The sequence below is a fragment of the Python bivittatus genome, unplaced genomic scaffold (genome assembly GCF_059951505.1).
Source record: "Python bivittatus isolate LINGU-HERP-01145 unplaced genomic scaffold, Pbiv_v1 ctg000160_np1212, whole genome shotgun sequence".
NCBI lineage: Eukaryota > Metazoa > Chordata > Lepidosauria > Squamata > Pythonidae > Python > Python bivittatus.
This window is the reverse complement of record NW_028277076.1, coordinates 6,829,496-6,849,085: the sequence shown is the minus strand read 5'-3', so window position 1 is coordinate 6,849,085 and position 19,590 is coordinate 6,829,496. Positions and strand designations below refer to the sequence as shown.

Sequence of the window (19,590 nt, the reverse complement as noted above, 5' to 3'; positions counted from 1 at the left end):
TCTCTTCAACTTCTTTTTCTCACTTTATATTAGTTTACATTAGTTCTTTTAAAAAAATCTTTAATAAAAAAATTAGTAAAAAAACCCCACAAACATTTAAGCTGGGTTTGCACGATGCGCTTAAGCAAGCCACTGAATTCACCCTCCATTTTCTGGGTTGACACCATGCGCTAAAGCTAATGCCCCCAAACCACCCGTTTTTCTGGCTTTGCACGATACAGGGCTGAAATAACCAAGCAGGCTGGATTCAGGCCACACAATGAAAGCCAGAACTAGACAACTAAGCTGAAGGAAACTGGATGAACACAGCCTTGAAGTGCTGCTAAGGAACGCGGCGATATGCCCACGGTTTGGGGTTATGGGGCACAGCAGGAGCATAAGCAAATGGATAGACAAATAAATGCACCGGCTTATTTCATGCACTGACTGTATTTATGCATCCAGTTGTGACCCCCGGCTACATTTTGCACTGGGGCATAGGAAAGGAGGAGAAGGAGGAGGAGGAGGAGGAGGTGGAGGGAAGAGGAGGAGAAGGAGGAGGAGAAGGAGAACGAGGAGGAGAAGGAGAAGGAGAAGGAGGAGGAGGAGGCGGAGGAGAAGGAGAAGGAGAAGAAGGAGGAGAACGAGGAGGAGAAGGAGAAGGAGGAGGAGGAGGAGGAGAAGGAGAAGGAGAAGGAGTAGGAGAAGGAGAAGGAGAAGGAGGAGGAGGAGGAGGAGGAGAAGAGGAGGAGGAGAAGAGGAGGAGGAGGAGGAGGAGGAGGAGGAGAAGAAAGAGGAGGAGGAGGAGGAGGAGAAGGAGAAGAAGAAGGAGGCGGAGGAGGAGAAGGAGAGATATGGAGAAGGAGAAGGAGGAGTAGAAGGAGGAGGAGAAGGAGGAGGAGGAGGAGGAGAAGGAGAAGGAGAAGGAGAAGGAGAAGGAGAAGGAGAAGGTGAAGGAAAAGAAGGAGGCGGAGGCGGAGGAGGAGGAGGAGAAGGAGAGATATGGAGAAGGAGGAGGAGGAGGGGGAGAAGGAGAAGGAGAAGGAGAAGGAGGAGGAGGAGAAGGAGAAGGAGGAGGAGGAGGAGGAGGAGGAGGAGGAGAAGGAGAAGGAGAAGGAGAAGGAGAAGGAGGAGAAGGAGAAGAAAGAGGAGGAGGAGGAGGAGGAGGAGGAGGAGGAGGAGAAGAAGGACAAGGACAAGGACAAGGAGGAGGAGAAAGAGAAGGAGAAGGAGAAAGGAGGTAACTGGTGAGGAACATCAAGCCAATGAAGAGTCTCAGATGCCTCCTGAGATGTGTCTCCAACCATCGTTCCCTCCTGATGGGGCTGCTGAGGATTAAAGTTCATCGATATCCAGAAGGCCAAAGGTCCCTCCACCCATGAACAGAGATAATCAGCAAGCCGGGTCATACATCAAGTTACGCCATCCATGAACTTGGCGGGTTTATGCAAAGCCTGGGTTCCAAGTCTAAATGCGTGCGAACCCAGCCCAGGAATTGATTCAACGAGCCATCGTTAAAACCATCCATAAAAAATAGAGTTTATGGAGTGAATTGATCCAGTTTCTTAATTAAAACCTTTCCCTCCCTTGGTTGGTTGTCGTGGTGGAATTAAAATAGGAGAATCCCATGTGTTTTCCCGCTGGGGGGACAAAAGAGCAACATTGAATTAATTTAAAAATTAATCATAAATGAGTTAACGCTGCCGGGTGATGGTTACGGTTATGTTCAGCTGAGAATAACCAAATGTAACCCAAGGTGATACCTAGGCTGGGTTCCCCCAACACACTTCAGCCACACTCAAGCTAGCCCTGGTTCTCTTTGGGGGAACTGAACAGGCTACAACAAGCCGCTTGTGTTGTGGGTTTCACGGGTGGAGCCAGCCCAGAGAAATGGGTTCATCCGGCAACCAAGTTAAGCAATCGTAGCTAACCGGAGTGGGAAAGCAAACCCAGATTTCTGGCCAAGCGAAGAAAACTTTTATCCTCCTGCAGGGCCGCGGCCGGCTTTGGAAAGAGCCGCGTGCGAGCAAGCGGGCTTGTTTGCTAGACCCTTGGGTCCTCGAGCGGGCGGGGGAGAGGGGTTTAAGAGAATAACAACCTTGCAGGAACAGAGGGAAACGCTGTGTGGCTCTAATCCAAAGAGACTTTGGTGTCAGTCAACCCCACTCCCCGCTGGGCCACAGAGACATCAAAGCCGGGCCCCATCCCATCTTACATGTTCTTTATCGGGTAATCAGGCTACTTTTCACCAAATAAAGCCCTTTTAAATCCCCCCACTCGCTGGGGCATTCCGTGTCCTGTTGCCCATCTGCTGGCGAGGGTCAGTGGCAGCAACCTGCCGAAAAACACGGCGGTCCCCAGCGGGTTCTTGAGACGACGAGGACAATGCCCAGCGCTCTCTCGCCAACGTGCCCCCTCCCGTCAACTCTCTGCGCCCCCCCCCTTAATTTGGTTCAAAGAGGCAGAATCGTCAGCCCCCGCTTCTGCTCCTTGTCAAGGGGGGCTTGGATTAAGAGGGACTGTCTTTGGGGCACCCTTGCGCCCCCCATGCTAGCCGCGGAGGAGGATGCGCACGGGGGAAAGCAATGCGGCGTGGCGGGGGGTGCCTCAAAACACGGGTGTTTGGGTGTGTACGTGTGTGCAGGGGGGGGTCCACGGGAACGTTTGTGAAAAAGAGACGGAAGGGAAAAGACAGCGGAGGCAGAGCAGAAAGGGACAGCTAGGAAAGAAAAGGGGCCGAGCCCCTCCCCGGCCCCCGAACCCCAAAAACCTAGAAGAACAACGTCGCTAGAATATTTTCACCACCTCTGGATTAAAACTAAGGGGACCTGAGAGTGAAATTTTTAAAAAAGGCAAAAGTACCCAAAACGAAAGGTTAAAAAGAAAAAACCGAACCAGAAAGGCACGGCTTGAAACGAAAATAAAATAAAATACGACGAACGCAGTAGTTGGGGAAAAACGGCTTAGCGCAACCTTCAGCCTAATTAGAAATATGATAAAATGTCAGAAGGGCTGGCGCTTCGAAGAAGAGCCGGGCTGGGCTAAAATAAACAAGATAAGCAGCGTTTTTTATTTATTTGACTTTACGTCTTACCGTGCCAGGCGGCCGCCGTGCCCAGAACAATGAAACTCAAATGACGGAGCCCTAAAACGTACAAACCGATCCTTTCAAATGAAAAGGGTCTCTCGATAGGAAGAAGGTGGAAAGTTTTCCCCCACTTCTCCTCCCAAAAGACGAACATTTTATGCACCGCGTCGGCAATATGAGTTTGAAGAGATGAGGACGGCGAGGTCTGTAGTGGTAACTAAGTGGATCCTCCACAGCCAGGGGCAGTCTGTGTAAAAACCAAGTTTGGCGATCACCTTAGTCTTCACCGACTAACTTCCCAGGGACTTTTCGCGGTGGAAATTAATTAATGATATGGGTTTTTTAAAATAGACCTTTGTCTTTGATTTGTATATCGTTTTTTTTTAATTGTTGGGAGCTGCCCAGAGTCATACATTTGAGATGGGCGGCTATATAAATCAAAATCATAAATAAAAGAATATAGGCGGTCCTCGTCTAGCAACCAAAATTGGGACCAGCAACTTGGTTGTTAAGTGACGTGGTCGCTAAGTGAAACCCTGACTGTGCTTAAGATCTGACTTCAGCTTTCCTTTGGTTTACAGACCTGCAAAGGTCATAAAAGCGAGGATTGGTCACAAAGTTACTTTTCCCTCACTGTCGTAACTTCGAACGGTCACTGTACGAGGCAGTTGCTAAATGAGGACTACCTGTACATAATACATAAGGGAATTTGAAGTCGCAGAGCTTTTATATCCCTTTCTTACAGCACCCCAAAGGTGAGCGATCCTTGTGGTCCTATTTGTGAAGCCGGATCAGAGGGGCTTGCTGAAGTGGGTCTGCAAGCTGGCGGAAGGGGCAGAAGCTTCAGTTCAAACATAGGTCCCGTGGAGACCCCCCCGGATCTGCTCTCTGGAATCTGAGAAGCAGGATGGAAGCTCAAATGGGAGATCAATCTGGGATCTGTGGGGCAGTGTTGAGCTTCAGGGTTTGGTGACCGTTCTAGATCTGTTGTCTAGACCATGGTCACCAAACCCTAAAGCCCAACACTGCCCCACAGGTACCAGCCATGAACGCCTACTTAAGCAAATCTGGGCTCTGTATTGAAAAAAAAAATCTCCAAGCAGCCTTCTGAGCATGAACAGATGACTCCTGGCCGGTGGGCTTCATCTGGCCCAGAAGATGGGGACATCTGGCCTTGAATGACTTGGCTCTCTCTAACAACCTCTCTGCTGGGGCAGCTTCATCCCCACCCCCCCTTTTAAGGAAGGAAGACCCCGTTCCTGAAATCTCTGCACGAGGAAGAGGATTTTCTATCCTGGAGAAGACCACGCAAGTGGACCTTTTGCTCACGGGATGCTGCCTTCTCTCCATGCGTGGTGCCTGATGACGATCCCAGCAAGAGAACTGGTTTGCTCCCCTTGCTTCGAATCTGGGGCTAGAAACCAACGCCCCAGCGAGTTACCTTTTCGGCTTTTTCCCCCGCCTCGAGGCCCCAGAAGCGCCAAGATTTCCAGGAGCGTCGCGGAGCCCGAAACTCTTTGCCACATGGCCCAAATGGAGAGCCCGGACGTGGAAGATGGGCTTGAGGTTGGCTGGGTAGGTGGCGTATGAGCGAATGAAGGACTGCAGGGCTGAAAGAGAGAGAGGCAAAGGAAGGAATTCAGAAGTCGCCCCTTGCTTCTGCCAATCGGTCTATCGCGGGGAGCCTTGGACTTCACCAGAACCCAGGCTGAACTCCCCAAATGGATGAAATCAGGGCCCAGTTTCCCTAGGCATGTACAGAAAGCCGTTCCTTTTCCAACGGCGACAGACGCATTTGGAAAGTAAGGCTCAGCCTCTGGATCTTCCATGCAATCATTCTAATTTTGAAGCCCAGAACCCTTTCCTTTCTTCACCTCCCCTAAACTCAGTGAGTTCGGCTCAAAAATAAACGTGCAAAGAACTCAAGGAGTTCTACTCAAGAGTAAACGTGCGAAGGATCCGTGCGAGGACACCGTTTTTTCCTGCACAACACACTTAACTCATTCTTTTCCTGAGTTCGCAACGAGGGGCTTCGCGAGAGGGAGTTGGGTTTGATGAGACCGTAAAGGTGCTGGAACAGAACTGGGTGACTTGTGACTTGTCCCTCAGCCCAGCCTACCTCACAGGGTTGTTGTGGTGGGGAAAAACAGCAGAAGAGAGCATTAGGCACATGGCTTTAATCTCCTGAGTGAAAGGGAGGATAGAAATCTAACCAATAAGTAAAAAAATATATAATATTTTGCAGGTTGGGAAGAGCGGTCCCCTCCGTCCTCTGACAGCCTTTCCAAGTCGCTCTTTCGAGAATGATTTTTTTTTATCATTGTTCGTACCCTTCAGAAGGAGGCGTTTCTTGAAACGTCTTTTTAAAGCGACTCCTTGTATTTAACGGCAATTATTTATTTCAAAACCATCGGAACAATTTCATCGAGCAATTTATTCAGTCGTTTCCTTTCCATGGAAATATCGATGGAAATTTCGAAGCTACAGAAAGCATTGATCGTTTTATTAAATTTCCTCGTGGTTTTCAGGGGGGGGACGGCCCTTGGGATTGTTTTAGCCCCCCGCCACCAAGGCGGAAAAGCACGTTTGCCCCCATTGGGGTGTCCACGAAGCCATGGAACGGGTGGGTCCCCCCTGATTCAGATGGACTACGCCTCCCAGCGTCCCTTGCAACTGGCCACACAGCTGGGGCTGTTGGGAATTTTCATTCATCTGGAGAACGGCACATCCCTCTTCTGCCTCCGAGCAATTAGGAATGCTGAGCCCCGAGGTTGCAAACCATCCGAAAACCCTGAATTTTTGGAGAAAAATGCCAGAAACCCCCCTGGGGGATTCGGCGGCTGGATTCCGGTCCCCCAGCCCTCTCCGGGCCTTGAGGCTGACCATGGCTGCCCCATAGCCTCCACAGCCCTCCCCACACCCCTTTTGCCCTTCCTTCCTGAGTCAGAACCCCGGTTTATTTGCCCAGAGCTTAAGCCTAAATCTCTGTGTGGCAGGAGATCGTGGTTTACGAACAGTAATAAAAATGTCATTTTAGCAGGCTCAGCCCTCAGAATAACCTTGGGAATCCATCAAAGCTCTATTTGCTGAGCAAAGCGAACGCCATTTCCCAATCAATCGGGGAATAGCAAAGGACAGCGCTGTGCAGCCCCTCGTCTCATTTCCTATCATCAATTTTTTAGCCTTGGGGTGGGGGGGGAGGAAGCAAGGAAAATGATTAGGGCCCCCTCCTCTTGAAGGGTAAAATAGGGGGTTTCAGGATGCTCGGTCACGTATTTGGAGCCAAAAGACGTCTCTGGCACGCACACCCAGCCAAAAGGCTTGAGGAAGGCTTCCAGCTGACCTAAGTGTCTTGGCGGCCCCTGAAACTAGCTCCAAAGACAAGTTTCTAGTCCATATTGAGTAAGGGGAAAGGAACCTTGATGGATTTTAAGTAGCGGATGTAGTAAATAGCCTGTGCCCCACAATTTCCCCAACATGACAGCCCTCCAGATAAATAGATCCATTTCCAGGATTCTCAGCAACGGCCAAATGCTGTTTGGGAAATTCTGGGACTTCATGTTCATGCATCTGGAGGGTGGCGTTCAATTCCCAGAATTCTCAGCAATAGTCAAACGCTGGCTGGGGAATTCTGGGAGCTGAAGGGAAGCTGAAGGAAGGTGGCTTTAAGAAATAAAAATGTAAGTGCCGCCATTATTATTATTACTATTATTATTATTATTATTAAAAATTTTCAACCACCCATCTCCCCCCAATGGGGGAACTCTGGGCGATTCACAACAAACATTAGAACATAAAATATATAAACACATAAAACCTTAATTTAAAACATTACTAAAAAGAAGGAGAGACCAAGAGGATGAAAAATCTGAGGCTGAAGGCAGAAGGACTCTATGGGGCTAGCCATCCCCATGCTTGAGGTATTCTCACCCCACCCCAGGCCAGGTGGCAGAACCAGGTCTTCAAAGCCTTACGGAAGGCCAGGAGTGTGGGGGCTAATTGCACCTCCGGGGGCATTATGTCCTGTTGGGGGGAAATCTAGCCTTCTCATTCATATCCCACAGTAGCTATTATTTAGAAGCAACCTGCCTCTAACCCTGCAATCTGTATCTAAGCATCTATGATCTTCCTTCCTTCCTTCCTTCCTTCCTTCCTTCCTTCCTTCCTTCCTTCCTTCCTTCCTTCCTTCCTTCCTTCCTTCCTTCCTTCCTTCCTTCCTTCCTTCTCCCTGTTTCCTTCCCTCCTTCCCTCCCTCCTTTCTCCCTCCTTCCTCCCTTCTCCCCTTTCTCGTCTTCCTTCCTTCCCTCCTTCCTTCTTCCCTCTCTCGTCTTCCTTCCCTCCTTCCTTCCCTCCCTCCCTCCTCCCTTCCTTCCTTCTCCCTGTTTCCTTCCCTCCTTCCCTCCATCCTTTCTCCCTCCTTCCTTCCTTCTCCCCTTTCTCGTCTTCCTTCCTTCCCTCCTTCCTTCTTCCCTCTCTCGTCTTCCTTCCCTCCTTCCTTCCCTCCCTCCCTCCTCCCTTCCTTCTCCCTGTTTCCTTCCCTCCTTCCCTCCATCCTTTCTCCCTCCTTCCTTCTTTCTCCCCTTTCTCGTCTTCCTTCCCTCCTTCCTTCTTCCCTTTCTCGTCTTCCTTCCTTCCTTCCTTCCTTCCTTCCTTCCTTCCTTCCTTCCTTCCTTCCTTCCTTCCTTCCTTCCCTCCCTCCCTCCCTCCCTTCCTTCCTTACTTCCTTCCTTCCTTCCTTCCTTCCTTCCTTCCTTCCTTCCTTCCTTCCTTCCTTCCTTCCTTCCCTCCCTCCCTCCCTCCCTCCCTCCCTCCCTCCCTCCCTTTTATGAGCCAAAATCTGGCCAGCCACAGATAAAAGGATAAAACATTCTCCAAAGGGGCCCCCAACCCACAACTGGCTATCAACCCGGACTAGGTCAAAAGAACAGGGCTGGGGTTGGGGAGAGGGCGGCTCAGGAGAAGCCAGCAGGCCGAGCCTTTGGTGCTGTTTCTGTTTGATTTTTTGCCATGAAACCCACGGCCCAGCTGCTGTGTTAATTATTCACCATTCTTGGCTGGGGCGAAGAAGGGAAGGAAGGGAGGTTTGCGGATGCCAGCTGCGGAGGGGGCATGGATGGGCCGCCTATGCAGGGAGCGGGCACCAAGTGACGGGGAGGGGAGGGGACAGCTTTGCTTAAAAAAAAAAAAAAACTGGGGGGAGAGGAACGAACTGGAGGGGCAGCATTTAAGCATTCGTTGGAAAACGCAGGGCGGTTATGCTGCCCCACGGCAGCCATGGAAGCGCTTGAACGCTGGCACCGGAAAGCGCATTCCATCTGTGTTTATGAAAGCCTCAATTGCAGAAACTGCAGACGCCCATATGGGTTGGGTAATGTAGAAGCCTCTTTCCTTCAATCCCCAGCGCCAACGTCTCGCGCCGGAAACCGCGCTGGCGAGAAAGAGGCCATCGAATATTTCCGTGCTCCGGATTAGAAAGCCACTCACGGCCCGGCCTGTTTCTCCGGCCTTGGGCTGAGCTTCTTCGTAAAAAGGGGCGCGCGGGATCGAAGAAGGCTTCGGGATAGCCAGAGCTGATTAAGGTTTGGATGGGAGACCACCAGGAAATCACAGAGTTAAGAAAACTCCCCATTACTTCTGTAGCGTGGCCAGGAAAACTACGCCATGAAATCACCAGAAGCTGAACTCAACTTAAAAGAGACCCAGCCCTTACCTTTGGATTACACAACCCAGCTCTGGGGGGCAGACCTAGCCAATCTTGAAAAGCTAACTAGGGTCAGATCAGAGGAGAGCTTGGACGGGAGACCACTAGGTGATCCCATTCGATGAGCGGGGGGGAATAGTGCTGAAAAACCCATCGTCCGTGACTGTTTAATAAAGTCCAGTTTGATTAGTCCCAAAGAAGGGAAGGGCAAGCCAATTCCAAGTCACTGCCAAAAAGGCAACGTGGGGGTATTCCTGATGTCCTCAGGAAGCTTGAAGGAAAGTGGGGGAAAAGAAATCAAAAGTTCCCATTGGGGAGACATGTTTCTGTATTTTTTTCCCTCCTCTTGAGAACAGCGAAGCTGAAATGAAATTAGCCAAGCTCTGGATGTGTCCTGTGATTTATGTCCGCGTTAAATCAAGAGAGTCCCGCAGGCCGCAGAGAATTTCCATTAAGAACAGACCGGGCGGGAAAGGGAAAGGCACGTTTCCTACCGGAAAATGAATGGCTCCTCTTCCCTCCCTTAAACTCAGAAATGCCCGCAAAGTTACGGAAGCCAGTTCCTGACCTTTTTTGGCCCCTCGGATCGTTTTTGTGCTGGAGTGGACAAAATCCTCAAATTCGGTCTGCATCACGGTGGCTCTCCGGTGCATCTCTTGGGCGTCTCCCTGCCGGGTCTTCTAGACGGGAGAGGAAGAGGAAAATTTCAAGCACAGCAGGTCAATGGAAGAGATTTTAAAACACGGGCTTTGCCAGCCCAGGAGGGGGGAAAAGAAGGGGCGCGTTGCTCTTCTCAAAGGACCCAAGGCGTGGATCTGATGGGAAGGAATTCCAGGAGCCCATCAGAAAAAGGCTGAACGTTTTCTGAAAATTTACAACTTGTCTTCTCTGGAATCCTTCTGACCCTCACCACGAATAAATAAATAAACCTGGAGATTAATCGGGGGAAGAAACTGGAAATCTGCAATTTGTACGAGTCAACGTAACTTCGTGCAACGATCCCCAGATTGAGAAGGCAGGACTAAGGCGAGGACAATGCTAGAAATCAGCTGCAAGGAGAACATGTTGGTTGGAAAATTCAGACCTAAGCAGCTAAGAGATTAAAATGTCATTAATGACTGCCTACTGTGATCAATCTTCCTTATTTTGCTGTTTAATTCATTTACATTACAACACTAGTGGTGGCTTGGTTCAAGACAGAAGAATGGGACCTCTGGCTTCACTGCCCAAGCTTCTTCCCAGCCCCTCTCCGAAATCAAGTTTCTAGTCCATATTTCCTATCTGCTAGCAATTTTCCTTACTTTGCTGTTTAATTCATTTACATTACAACACTAGTGGTGGCTTGGTTCAAGAAAGAAGAACATGACTTCTGGCTTCACCGCCCAAGCTTCTTCCCAACCCCTCTCCGAAATCAAGTTTCTAGTCCATATTTCCTGTCTGCTAGCAATTTTCCTTATTTTGCTATTTAATTAATTTACATTACACTAGTGGTGGCTTGGTTCAAGACAGAAGACCGTGACCTCTGGCTTCACCGCCCAAGCTTCTTCCCAACCGCTCTCCAAAAGCAAGTTTCTAGTCCATATTGAGCATGGGAGAAAAGCGTGCCAAGCTAACCAATTCTGCTCAAACCCTGTTAACACAGTAGCAGTGTAAGTATCCATTACCTGGATATTTACCCCAAGCATTTAAAACAAAGCTTCTAAAACAGCAACAGTAACAACGATCTCTTTGGTGTTATTTATTCGGCTTCCAAGTAATGCAAAAATACTTTCCCTTTTCAACCAGCCCAATGTAACAATTAAAATCCTCTGGTTTGGCTGAGGATTTCTGTTTACCAATAAGGCCAAACATGTCTGCTTTGTAAAGCAGCTGCAGAAACCTGTGAAATAAGGGGGAGAAACGCCAGCCCCTGAGATACACCCCCCCTGCAAGAACGTGATGCTAGAAGTCGAAAAATAAGAATGGAGGACAAGGAGGGAAGAGCAACATGCCCATTAAAATCAAGCCAAGCTGGCTTGCGAGCAGAGTCACGGCAGAAAGGAACTCATCCCGGATTGGGAATCCCCGGCTGGAAAAATTTAAGCCGGGGTTGTGCTGGGATCGAATGCAAATTTCCGTGGAATTAAGCGTCGTTCTTTACTTCTCTGTTTGCCTTGCTGTTTTTACAGCCCAGCCAACTCTAAAAACTCCGGGCGGGCTGCAAGTTGAAATGAAGGCTGCTGCGATAAAATCAACGAAAATGCTAAAAAAAAAATATCGCCACCATCAATCAGCAGTAATAAATCAATCCTCCCCTAAGAGGGGCACTAATAAAACCTGTTTTATTTCACTGGGTGAAATAAACATCTCCTTAACGATCTTCCAAAAACCACAAGGAGGGGGCTTTGCGGGGCCTTTTTCGACATGCATTTTAAAAATTATACTTTGGGGGACAAGGAGTGACAGGCTGGCACCAAGGAATTCAGGGCCACATTAGTCATGCCCATTAGAGCAAATCCAGCACCCTCTTAACCTTTTGGACTACAACTCCCATAAACCATCTGACGCTAGAGATGCCACTTCAAATCATTCCTTTGGCCACAGCATTCTTGGACCCGCTTCCTACTTTGTGGGAAGCTGTTGTTTCCTTTCCAAAGCGCGTTGCAAAAGGACACAACTGGCTTAACAACGTTAAGGCTGGGGCGAACCGTGGTTGGTGGACCAGGACACCCTTGGCTGCATCCAGACACCCTTGTAAACCATAAACCATGGTTGATCAGCTATGGCAGCTGATTCACACACCATGCTAAGCCCGAAGCAAACAATTCGTCCCTTTTTCTTCCTGTGTCCGGACTACCTTGTCGGGCTGTTGTGAGGACAACCCAGAAAGAAGAGAACTGTCCCCTCGACTTCCTTGGGGGGAGAAATGGGGACCACAAGGAGAAGGAACCCAGGTAAAATATCACACTGATATACATTGGCACAACTCTTTCTGCACTTTCGCAGGAAAGCGATTTATAAATAATATTTTTAAAATGATTTCAGGGTCCTATCCTGGCAAAATAACTAAGAAATTGCCCCTCCTTCGCTCCCCACTGCTCCTGCATTCATCAATCCACCTTTTTCCCCCCTTTTGTTAAGCCCTGTTGGGTTGCACACAGTGTCACCTTCCTTCCTGGTGTGTGTGCGCGCGTTTTTTTTTAATATGAATGTGAAATTAAGTGAAGTTGCCCTTTCCCCCAACGGACACAATCCTCTGTTATTAAAAAGTAAAGCACTTTAATAATGAAAAACTTTTTTCCCTCCCCTGCCCCCCCCCTTCCCTGTGTTTTAACTGTTTAAAATTAATGAGAAGGACAGACCGGTTGTCAAAGCATTATTGAAAGCGGGCAGTGAGGACCAAATAAACTTGAAAATCCCCCCCGAGTGTTAAATAAACACAGCCTCACACCTCTCCAAATCCCACTGATGGTTATTGTATACTTTTCTGTAACCGAGCTCAGAATAGATGCGAGCGCCAGGGAAGCAAGAAAAGATTTCAGACTTCCAATAAAGGCCTTAATTTAAAGACAGCCCAGCGCGAATTCCAGGAGAAAATTAAAGGGACCTCAAATTTAAGTGACAGGTGACTTGAGCTATGCCAAGTCTGTCTGGGGATTTAGTAATAATATGGCAATATATTACAAAGGACTTCTCGCTATCTTCTTTCTCCGATGCCCAAACTCCCTATCTTTTAGGTTCAGGTTTTAAAATGAGGTATCCAGGAAAAAAAGAGAGAGAAAGGAAAAGAGAGAGAGAGAGAGAGAGAAAGAAAAAAAGATAGATAGATAGATAGATAGATAGATAGATAGATAGATAGATAGATAGATAGATAGATAGATAACAGATGATTAAGCTAAAGGATTTGTTTTAAAATGAGGTATCCAGGGGAAAAAAGAGAGAGATAGAAAAAGAGAGAAAGAGAGAGAGAAAAAAGATAGATAGATAGATAGATAGATAGATAGATAGATAGATAGATAGATAGATTTTTAACTGATGATTAAGCTAAAGGATTTGTTTTAAAATGAGGTATCCAGGGGGAAAAAGAGAGAGATAGAAAAAGAGAGAAAGAGAGAGAGAGAGAGAAAGATAGATAGATAGATAGATAGATAGATAGATAGATAGATAGATAGATAGATAGATAGATAGATAGATTTATTTTTAACTGATGATTAAACCAAAGGATTGAACAAACAAAATAAACCACCACACCACCCATTTAGATGGAAGTCAAACTGCAGGCTTGGAGGCCAAAAAGAGAGGAAAATTGGAAAAAAATAAATAAAGCTCAGCAAAGGAGAGAGAAAAAAAGAGGTTTTAAAATTTCCACCCAGCCCCATCTCCCTGACGTTTTCTTTTCCTTCCTTACGTCTCTTCTTGCCCCCCAGAGAGCAATTTTATTTTTCAAACTGGGCCCCCAATGGGCATGTTTTGATTCCTGATTTCCAGGGTTTGGGGCCTGGTAGAAATCTCAATTTCAAAACAGAGCTGGAGGGGCCAACCTGGGTGTGCAGAGTTTGTTTGGCGTTTTAGAGGCGGCAAAGCCAAGGTTTGCTGACTAGACCTGAATCCAACCACCTTATGGCACAGCGTGTTGTCTGAATCCAACCCCTGTCATCAGTAACCCTGAGTTTAGGACTCCTATATCCCCAAGGAATCTTGTTGGGAATTATGACAAAATGGTCGTGGAAGCGGTGTATACCCAAGTCCCTGCAAATTTCCCATGAGTATGCCAATTCATGGCCACCAAGCCAAGGAGAATGAAAATTTGCCAGAGATGGTACTTGAGGTCCACAAAATGTATTTCCAACAATGCTGGGCACTGTTGGGGCAAGCTAGGAAAAGCCTTCGCCCTGATTCTAGATCGGGTGCAAAGTGGCAGAGGAGAGAAGCAGAAGGATGGAAAAACTCACAGAGATTTCCAAATAGCACATCTTGCTTTTTCTCTCACAAGAGTGTTGCGAGCGTGCAAAGTGTCCTGAAGGGCTTTGTTTGGGGGGATGAAACCCGGGAAGAACTTGAAGGAAAAGCATGTGCCCCTGATCTTGTACGTACAGATCAGACCCGCATTCCCAGCCACAAATCTGGGAAGTGGCATGGGGGTCTGTTGCTCCCTTCCTCATCATCTTGCTCCCCTCCGTGGCTAAACTGCAGCGCTGACCCCACCCATCAGCAAAGGGACTGGGAAAGGCACTCAGTTCCTGCTTAGCATGGCTGGAAGATGAATGGAGCCTCTTCCAGGCCCCTGCAGGAAGAGGCTGGAAAATCCAGCTTATTTGAAGGGTGACAGGTTGGGAAGAACTGAGGCAAGAGAAGTTGGAGCAAGAATGACTTGAAAGGAGAATTCAACTGAACGTTCACCCTGTTCTACACTCTCACCATGGTTGAGAACTGAAAAAAGTGTTTGGGCACATGAGTGAGTGAGTGAGTGAGTGAGTGAGTGAGTGAGTGAGTGAGTGAGTGGAGGAGGAGGAGGAGGAGGAGGGGGAGAGGGAGGGGGAGAGGGAGGGGGAGAGGGAGAAGGAGAAACAGAAACAGAAGGAGAAGGAGAAGGAGAAGGAGAAGGAGAAGGAGAAGGAGAAGGAGAAGGAGAAGGAGAAGGAAAAGGAGAAGGAGAAGCAGAAGCAGAAGGAGAAGCAGAAGCAGAAGGAGATATGGGTGTGGTAGGAGAAGGAGAAGGAGAAGGAGGGAGGAAGATAAAAAGAAAAGCCAGCTGTCAAAAAGAACATCTTCAAGAGAAATAGGAGTCCAACTGGCCCATCTTCCTTTAGGGGCTAAGGAAAAACCAATGAGTGGGTTGGGCATCTTTTGGGCCCTTCCCCAGTCGAAAGTGGACCAATGAAACATATTGGAACATTCACAACCCAAGATCCATCTGTCCCCATCCCCGTCCCCATCCCCCTATCTATCGGCGCCCCTAGGGAGACCAGTCCAGGAATCAACTCCCCAGGAAGGCTAAGGCTCCTTTGAGATTGGCTACCATAACAGGACCTTGCAAGTCGGATTGTGTTGGACCTCCTCCTCTTCTTATACTCCTGTGAATCAGGGAGGTGTCTCTCTGAGCGGCTTCCAAATGTTATCTGCACGTTCTGGACTTAAAAAAGCTTCATCCCCTTTTGCCCAGGGAACAGTTCCTGCATATCTCAGTCAAAGAGTTCCTTGCTCTCTTTCTGTCTAGATCAGTAGTTTTTAAACCATTTGACTCAATGACCCCTTTTCCCCATCTCGAATAATATCAGTGCCCCTCTCACACACAAAAAGACTCATGTTTTGCACAAGCGTCTTAAACCTCAACTTACAACAAACTGCTTCATTACCCCCAGGATATGCCCCAATTACCCCCAGTTTAAGAACCGCTGGTCTAGAGAAATTGTGTGATTTCATGAGCTTAAAGACAAAAAAACACATTTCATGGATGCCTGACATTTCCCCCTCAACGGCTTCTTGGGCAACCCCTAACCCACCCACTCTCTCAAGGAGGATGCATCACGGACCCTAATAGTTTAATGAAGTTTGCAAGCTTTGAAAAAACGCTCAAAATATGCACCGGTTTTGTACCCAGGGAGGGGGAAACAGATCAGAGGTCCTCATTCCGGCATTCACTCCAGTCTCTGCAAGCCCACCTAGGCAGCTAATTGGATGCTCCATCATCATCATCTTTTGAAAGCTCAAACCAGAAAAAAACCACACAGCTACACACCTACTAGCCCTGCGTGTCTTCCTATCTGAGTTATTTGGGGCTACAGAAAGGAAAATATCTTTTATAATGCCTCCGTTTTCTGCTTGAAACCTTGGGGGCTTCTAACAAAAGAGGTTCTCAGCATCTTGAGATGTTCTCTCCTGGCTTCCCTAGCAGCGCCTAAGGCGATGGTCCTAGCCATCTCCAAGCCCTGAAGTGACAGCCAAGCCTGCAGGGGACAGAAAGTTGGGTGGGGGGAAGGCATTCTGCAAAATAACCCAACAAACCCCAGGAATCGTCTAATTCCAGACAAGGAAACTTCCCTGTAGTTTCTGCACCTCATTTCCTGCGTGTCTCAACCATGCCTCCTCTGCGCCCTTTGAGCTTCCCGTCTTTAAGATTTTACTTTGGGAGATCAAGGTTAAACTGAGAAAATAAGAGGAGGAGACGCTTCCCCAAACTTGGGTTGATTGTTTCAACGTGAACAAAACAATTCCAGGTTGACAGCTCAGCGTCCTGTTCTGCCCGATGACGCTGCTTGGCCAAGTCTCTACCTACGTCAACGGAGAGTCTCTCCTCGCCAAGCGACGGAAACTATGCATCCTGTTTGAAAAGCGTTAATTGAATGTCTCCGTTCCCCTCCGCTTGATTCCCTTCTAGCTGACCAGAGATCCCGGCACTCATTCTGCGTTGGATAGGGCCCAAATATTCAGCCCGTCTTGCATGATAATTGGGGAGTCCACCAGCCTTTCTCCTCCACCCCGAGCATTTTCCCCTGATTTCTGCAGTGTTTTAAAGGCAAGATGAGGGCCATTAACCTTTTCAACTCATAAAAAATGTGGAGTCCTTGGTGCTCTCTGAGCTGGGTGGTTTGCTTGCAGACGTTTCGTTACCCAACTAGGTGACATCATCAGTGCTATCATCAATTATCAGTGCATGGTCACTAATCATCAACGGCACTGATGATGTTACCTAGTTGGGTAACGAAACGTCTGCAAGAAAACCACCAAGCTCAGAGAACCCCAAGGACTCCACAGTTCAACCCAGAGCTACATCTATTCTCTTCTATTGGAATCACAAAAAAATGTCTGAAAATGTTGACTTTTCTATTCTGGTTTTCTGGAGTCACTGGTCACACCTTCTCAGGCTTTTAAGAGCTAAAGAATGAATGAATGAATGAATGAATGAATGAATGAATGAATGAACGAATGAACGAACGAACGAACGAATGAACGAATGAACGAACTACAGCAGCCCTGAAAAAGTCTTCCACCTGTCTAGACGAGGATTTGGTATGGACAATTCTGAATTTAATGGTGGTGTGAAAGAAACAAGCAGAAACTCCATGGTAAGAACAAACAAACTGTTGATTAAGACATCTTATTTTCAACTGGATGGCCCCTGGAGCAGGAATAACAAAATACTTGTGTCTGAAAGGGGCCACAGTGGAAAACAGCAACTGTCCTCCAAACATGGTGGTGAACTTACTGGAGGCTCCCGATTCTCATTGAGGAGATGTACAATTCTACACAATTTGTGTCTTCTTATCACAAAGAGAATTATCCTTCAACATTAGAAAGATAAATCTTGCAGTTTAGAAGTATGCCTGGCTGTAATATAATCATCGATTACAACTGTTGAGTAGAACTTCCTGTACATGAATCTCATATATAGACATACATATTTAATTTTTTCATTGTTTTGCTTCCTTTTTTCCTTCTGTTTTCTGTTCTACTTCATTAAATAAATTAAGGATTTTTTTTTTAAGGAATACTGGATGTCTTGGGCTCTTGGCCTGACCTTGCCATTCTTACCCAAAAATGAGGAAACTGGAATAAAATCAGAGGGAGAAAGGAAGCACGTCTTTCAGAAGAACTGACCTTAGATCCCCACTGGCTTCCTTTGAAACGATCATCTTTCATCAAGTTAGACAAGATAAGTTCCATTTTCATCTCTGAAACGCTGGAAAGGGAAAGACCACAGAATTAAACGACAACAGAACCGTCAGTCGCAACTCTCCAGATTTAAAACCTAGGCATATATTTTAAAAAAAAAGGAATTCTCAAGAATCACCCCTTATTTTCACCTCCTAGATCAAAGCCAAGAAGGATAACATCAACCCTCATTCAGTCTGTGCTTCTTTGAATTTGGTGACGGAAGCTGCAATTCCACAAAATAAACCAACTTTCTTTTTGGGGTTGTTTTTTCCCCACAAGTTTGCTTGGACATAAAACTTAGAAAGGCAGGTTTGAGGAGAACGTTATTTCCAGAAAGGCACGTCGGTGTATTTATTTTTTCAAATATATGTCCTGTGCCTCGATGACCTTGTGGCAATCTGCAACGGCCGGCAAGACAAAGCTTAAATACGGGAAGACAGAGCTAAAATAGGGACAGATTTAGCTAGATTAACAATAGCGTTAAAATAGGATTACACTTTAAAATATTTAAAAGTGACTTGCATAGAGTAGACACAGGCAGGCGCGTCAGCAAACTGGCATGTGGATTTCGGATGTAAATTCTGAAATGTAAAGTCTAGTTCTTTGTAGAGCATTTTCAACCCCTTTTAAGTTTGAGGCACCAGAAGGTGGCAGAACCAGGAAACTTTGCCTGGATTTGGAAGCGAAGCAGAATCAGTCCTGATTAATATTGGATGGGAGACCAACAGGAAATGCCAAGTTAGGCAAGCTTTTAAAAAAATTATCCCTTCTGGCCTGTTTGGCGCTACAGGCAGCCCTCGACTTACAACCACAATTGGGACCAGAACTTCCGTTGCTAAGCGATGCGGTTGTTAAGTGAGTCATGCCCGGTTTTATAACCTTTTTTGCTATGGTCGTTAAATGAATCACATGGTTGTTAAGCGAATTCGGCTTCCCCCATTGACTTTGCTTGTCAGAAGCCCCCCGGGAAGGTTGCAAATAGTGGTCACGTGACCCTGGGATGCTGCAACCATTGTAAATACATGCTGGTGGACAAGCACCTGAATTTTGATCATGTGACTGCGGGGACGCTACAATGGTCGTAAGTGCGAGGACAGGTTGTAAGTCACTTTTTTAGTGCGGTTGTAATTTCAAATGGTCATTAAACGAACGGTCATAAGTCGAGGACTACTTGTAGAGCATACCCAAACAAGCAGCATTGGTTTAGATTGTTTTGTTCTTCTTCCCCAACATCCTTCAAACAATGCTCAGGCGTGTCGGGGGATGAAAGCATTGAGGCTTATAACAGCGATCCACCAGGAGAAACCACCCACTCTCACATCCATCGTTCCTCCTTTATTCAAGCCTGTTGGCAACAGATCAGATCAACACACTTGGTTCATACAGCAGGGAGAACATCTCGGAGACTGGGTGGTGAGTGCGGGCGCGTACGTCCTTGATGGGAGATCTGCCTCTTCTGATAAAGCCCTCGCAGCAGCCGTTGCGAAATAAAGCAACGACGGGACAAACTGCCTGAAACAAAACTGGCGCTGTTTGGATGACAACGCTGTCACTTTGCAACCATCGGCTTTTCATGCTTCTTCTAAGTCTTGCTTAAAGGTACCGGGAGAGAAAGGTGCAAAACACACATGCGCGCGCACACACACGTCAGCATCCGCCTTTGGTTTCCTCGCGTATCTCTTCTTTGGAAGCGTTGCAGAAGACCTATCCGTCATTCCCACAAAAGGACTCACAAACAACAAAACACACTCTAAAAAAACCCAAGGTATCTAAATATTAAATAAACGCACAACTTTCTTTCCCCCCCAAAAGGCAGCCGCTGTCTCTCATTACAAACAAGCCATCTGGGGAGGGTTGACATCTCAATTAACCATTTATAGGCGGCAAACAAACCCGATCTTCTTGCCTCCGGCCTCAGTTCCGTTCGCCTCTGTCGGAGGAATCTGTAAATTGGGTACAACAGGACTATTTACGAGGATTGCAGGGAGGGTGGGACATCGTTTGAAACCGGGGATTCCAGCAACGCCAATTTCAAGGAACGACGGAAACGACAGGCGAGCCTCAAATGCAACGTTGCTGACTCTTCCTTTATTTTTCTTGCTTTGTACGCAAACCCACCTTGATATACTCAGAAACCCACCACTGGGAGTTTCTGAACTTGGCTTTGTCGGGTCCACACCCAGCAAAT

At 47.3% G+C, this 19,590-nt stretch overlaps 1 protein-coding gene across 2 annotated transcripts in view; it reads right to left on the bottom strand.

Moving 5' to 3' along the window:
• The window catches only part of DDX31 (DEAD-box helicase 31), a 49,073-nt gene that overhangs the window by 5,587 nt on the left and 23,896 nt on the right, over positions 1-19,590 (bottom strand). Inside the window, exons 17-19 of one of the 2 annotated variants that reach the window (XM_007425197.4) lie at positions 17,346-17,427; positions 9,337-9,448; positions 4,509-4,677 (exon numbers count right to left, since the gene is read on the bottom strand). In XM_007425197.4, the coding sequence (XP_007425259.1) occupies positions 4,509-4,677; positions 9,337-9,448; positions 17,346-17,427 (363 nt within the window). The remainder of the gene's footprint in view (positions 1-4,508; positions 4,678-9,336; positions 9,449-17,345; positions 17,428-19,590) is intronic. The other variant, XM_015887561.3, reaches the window with a different exon arrangement.